The 4,624-nt window shown below is 47.0% G+C and overlaps 1 protein-coding gene across 7 annotated transcripts in view; it reads right to left on the bottom strand.

Annotated features, from left to right (window-relative positions):
• Nucleotides 1-1,048: 1,048 nt before the first annotated feature.
• EMC1 (ER membrane protein complex subunit 1) overlaps nt 1,049-4,624 on the bottom strand; it is a 24,154-nt gene continuing 20,578 nt past the window's right edge. For 6 of the 7 annotated variants that reach the window (XM_024749763.1, XM_024749766.1, XM_024749765.1 and 3 more), the window contains 3 exons: nt 4,094-4,178; nt 2,624-2,753; nt 1,049-2,442 (listed from right to left, as the gene is read on the bottom strand). In XM_024749763.1, coding sequence (XP_024605531.1) covers nt 2,263-2,442; nt 2,624-2,753; nt 4,094-4,178 — 395 coding nt within the window. In that variant the 3' untranslated portion in view covers nt 1,049-2,262. The remainder of the gene's footprint in view (nt 2,443-2,623; nt 2,754-4,093; nt 4,179-4,624) is intronic. The other variant, XM_024749769.1, reaches the window with a different exon arrangement.

Below are 4,624 nucleotides of genomic sequence, written 5' to 3'. Positions count from 1 at the left end.
ACTAATAAAAAAAGACATAAAAAATACTGAAGAACTTACTTCTCTAAGTGAAACACTCCAGGAGGCGCCCAAATTAACCTATTTTATGAAGGCAGGGGAAAACACATGGCTCTAGGGATACACCCAGCAGAAGAGGAGGACAAGAAAACACATCAGACAGGAATTCCTGGCAGTCCAGTGGTTAGGACTTCTCGCTTCCACTGCAGGCGGCACGGCCAAGAAAAAGAAAAAAAAAAAAAGGCCAAAAAAAGAAGGAAAGAAAACACATCAGACATCTGAGAGGAAGCAGTTTCAAAGGCCATGGGTAGAGGCTGAGCATAGCTGGTCAGAAGCAAGTGCTGCTTTGAGATTAAGAAAGGTTGAGAACTTAGAAGACTTAGATTTGACCATGCCGTTAGCATTAGCTATTTTAACTGCCTGCTTTGAGGTAACTTTCAGTAAAATAGTTACGATTAAAGCTGAAATAGAGGGAATTTTATGAAAAGGCAGATAACTTCCCCCCCATCAGGTTGTCCTTTCAGATTCTGGCACGTACATGGGTAAATGAAAACTAGAATCTAGCAGACTTATTGGGCCGTGTAAGCAGAGCAGGCAGCAAGGTAATAGTTAATGATGCATCTTGCACACATTTATTTAGGACAGGCAAAATTCCAGCCAGGCTTTCTCAAAACCAGGGCAGAATTTTTTTAAGTTGTACTTATTCCCATCTCTCAGATCACTTTAAACAAAATACGTATGCCTTGAGTCAGGATGAATAGATGCCTATTTTTTCTGGAGATACTCAGATGTTCATTCATTAAAATCAATTTCACAGTTTTATTTTAAAGTAAAATTATTCTCACTTCTCTTCCTTCTCTACCATCAGCATATGACCACAGAAAGAGTTTTGTTTTTTAAATAACACAACTCTTACATGATTAAATTGGCACGTTTCCCAATTAAAAAAAAACACTGCACTCACTCCATTTCCGCACAGCTTTCTGTCCCCCTCCAATGCAGAAGTAGCCTCAATATGATGGTCCAAAGCCACAAAAAAGGACTCGAACAATGTCGTTCGTCATTCACTTTATTCAAACACTTAAACAAACGCATCTCTCTCCCAACAGGGCTCTCTGTACATTTCATTCTTCACGGTAAAGAAAAACGCCATCATTCCCCAAATCCATGAACAAGGGAAAATTTTTAGGACATCTTTAGTTTGTAGCAGAGACAACAGCCCAGCCAATCAACAATGCTACCCACAGAGGCCAGTTTCCTACCCCTACCCTTTTCTCTCTTCTTTTTTTAAAGATAAGATTTAAAATCTGCTCATTTTAAGAGAAGTATAGTAATCCCCACAATTTATAACTAAAAATAATGAGGTTCTTAAAAAAGAACAACTTTCTCTATCTAGGTTCTAAGATGACTAGACCAGCTTGTGGGTGAAATGAGAGATTATGAGGGACTGTGAAACAGGCAGATTTGCCTTCCTCCCTTGAAATCTCTTCAAGGTTCAGACAATTCAGTAGTATTGAAAAGGCCTCAGCTCCGACATATCTGAGGCGAAAAGCTTGGATGACGATGACCAACAAACCAAGGCAGTATTACGCACCTGGCTTTCAATAAACTGAATCTAAGACTGGGTGGCCAATTGATGAATGGGAGCATGAAACGAGAGGCAAGTTTCGACACACACATAGACTCCTCGACCCAAAGTTACTTTGGAGGGAAGCCATGAGAGGCTGCATCAGTCCTCAAACTTCAGCTAAGGATGGCTCTTCTTTCTCCCCAGTGTAAAACAGCAAATGCACCTGTAAGGTGGAGTTGTCAATAAGAGTTCCCTCCTGACTTTGAAGCAAGGAGCAGGGGAACAATCAGAAGGCCTTCCAGATACACCCGGGAAACAGAAGGCAAACCAACATCAATTTAAACAGGCCTCACTAAAGAGAAAAATCTGTTGGAGGTCTTAAAAAAAACACAACATTCATGGATGGGCACAGAAGGGAAACGGCGATGGCCTTGGGACTCCGGGGGAAAGTCCAGCAAGATGCTTTGAGATCTCGGCTCAGAGAGTGAGTTCAGCCTCCATCCACCACCAATGACTCGGCATCAGACGTATCCCAAAAGGAGTCGCCACGAGAGCCCATCTTCTTCCAAAGAGCTCTTAACTGAGAGGAGTGTCCGACACACATCCTCCTCTGACCTGTCAAACTGCAGCTGCAGCTTCTTGTCTGACCCTCACTCCCCTTGGCTCTCTGCTCTCCGGCGGTGGGTCTCAGGTCTTTACCGCCAGGCACGATTCAGGAGTTTCACCTGTGCCAGTCTCTTAGTGATCATAGTGGCAAAGACCAGACCAAAGAGGACGCTGCTGATTAGCACATAGTCATAGTCGTCCTTCAGGACATCAAACTGTTTGGATGGGTAGACTCGAGTCTGGTAAATGTCCAAACCGTAGGCCACAACCTGGAAGGCAGAGGGAATGAGAAATCCGTAAGAAAGGCACCAGTGATCCGCCACAACCACAAACTCTGGTCACAAAGGAAACAGACTCCTCAGCTGTTTTCCCAAGGGTGAAAGGAAGAACAGGTGTCGCACAGGGTGGCTGTGGACAAGGTGGCACAGGCTGGGCTGGGGCTCTACTCACCAAACAAGTGGACTCCAGGCCCGAGGGAGCTGTATAGATACCTCGCATTCGAGAAACTGTCTGGTTATAGTTGATGAACCGCTCTGCGTGGATCTGTACGTCTGGAGAATACGGGATCAGGTTCTCCTCTCTGCAAAACATCAACCAGGACCGGCATTCAAAACTGCTGTAAGGGGATCTCCTGGCTGCCCTGAGCCCTGGGAGGTTTCCAGGCCACGTATCAGCCACATATCTTCTTCCAAGGTCTATGTGCATCAGGGAATGTTAGGAAGGGCTGCAACAAAGAAAGCTGTATGGAGAGTAAGACAGATCTGGACTCCTACCTTGTTCTGAATCTAAAAAAAATGAAACCACAGACGACCAGTATTTCACATTAGAGGAAGAAAGGGCCATTTTAAAACCAAAACATCGAGCCACTAGGCCAGTTCCTGCTCTTCACTCCAGAGTGCCTCAGTCCACCAGCTTTAACCTCCGCCCGCTCCAAACCGTCCTCCCTTCGCTGCATGCAAAGACACATCTACTGCCTCCTCACCCTGCCCACAGCTCCTCACACCCCTCAGGGAAGAGAGTTCGGGATGGAGGCAAGAAAATACGCAGAGATGATGGCTGGAAACACAAAAATGAAAACTAGGACTTCCCTGGTGGTGCAGTGGTTAAGAACCCGCCTGCCAATGCAGGGGACACGGGTTCGAGCCCTGGTCCAGGAAGATCCCACATGCCGTGGAGCAACTAAGCCCGTGTGCCACAACTGCTGAGCCTGTGCTCTAGAGCCCGCGCGCCTAGAGCCTGTGCTCCGCAACAAGAGAAGCCCACACACCGTAATGAAGAGTAACCCCTGCTCACCGCAACTAGAGAAAGCTCACGCGCAGCAACAAAGACCCAATGCAGCCAAAAAAAAAAAAAAAAAGAAAGAAAAGAAAACTAACACCGACAGCAGTTGGCTTCCCATGTGACCCAGGCCCCAGCACCTCCCTCACCTCATTTCCCAGTGTCCCCACCATTGGCTGCTCCAGCCACAGTGGCCTCCAGCCCTCCCTGTAACTTACCAGACATGATCTCAGGGCACTTGTGACAGCTGTTCCCTCTGCCTAGAACATTCTCCTTCGACATCCACAAGGCCAGCTTCTCACCTCCTTCAAGTCTTTTCTCAAAAGTCACCTTTTCTGAGGGGCTTTCCCAGGCCACCCTCTCAAGTTGCACCCCTCCACATCCTTCCTAGACCCCACCCCTTCTTAGTTTTTTTCTCCTTGCCATTTACAAGCACCCTAACACAGAATTATTTCACTTGTTTATCTTATTTATTATCCACCTCGTCGCCCCCACCGGAATGCAAGCTCCATGAGGGCAGATGTGTTCACTGCCACATCCCCAGCGGGGCGGGACAGTGCACAGCAGACCAAGGACCAAATGTAATCAAGATGCTAAGTTCCTTAAGGTCACAGCCTTCAGCACTACCCACAAGGGCCTCACCTGCTCTGTTCCGTTGGGATCTCGGGCCGGCGGGGATCCAGCAAGGCCTTAGGAAGGGAAAGAATTGCTCCGGAAGGCAGCCCAACTACATACACAGAAACAAGTCAACAGAAGTGAGTGTTCACACTGACCTGATCCCCAGTTAGGGCTACTTACAAAAACGTCCTTATCACAGAAACTGAAATAGAGTTTAAAACCAAAAAAATGGGTCACTGAGGCTCCCTTAAATGGCCAAAAACAATAATCCAATACACCTGGGTCTGAATGAAGGTTCCCACTTTTGAAGATACTAGTTTCTTCACATGTCATCCTGAGACATCAGAAAATAAAGAGCTAGACTCAAGAACTGGGTAATGATGACAGAGAAGAGCATGGAAGCCCACTTGGATCTCTTCATCCTCCTCCTTTCCTCCAGCAATACCTGCCCCAGCTAAGCAGGTCTCCTCACTGTCAGCCAAACAGGAGCCTATGGTTGGCTGAAGCAGTGACAGTGGTGGGGGATGGGGGTGGGGGGGGGGCAGCGGGAGGACC

The sequence above is a fragment of the Neophocaena asiaeorientalis genome, unplaced genomic scaffold (genome assembly GCF_003031525.2).
Source record: "Neophocaena asiaeorientalis asiaeorientalis breed wild unplaced genomic scaffold, Neophocaena_asiaeorientalis_V1.1 scaffold275, whole genome shotgun sequence".
NCBI classification, from domain to species: Eukaryota; Metazoa; Chordata; class Mammalia; order Artiodactyla; family Phocoenidae; genus Neophocaena; species Neophocaena asiaeorientalis.
Note: the sequence above shows the minus strand (reverse complement) of the source record. Positions and strands in the feature narration are given on the sequence as shown.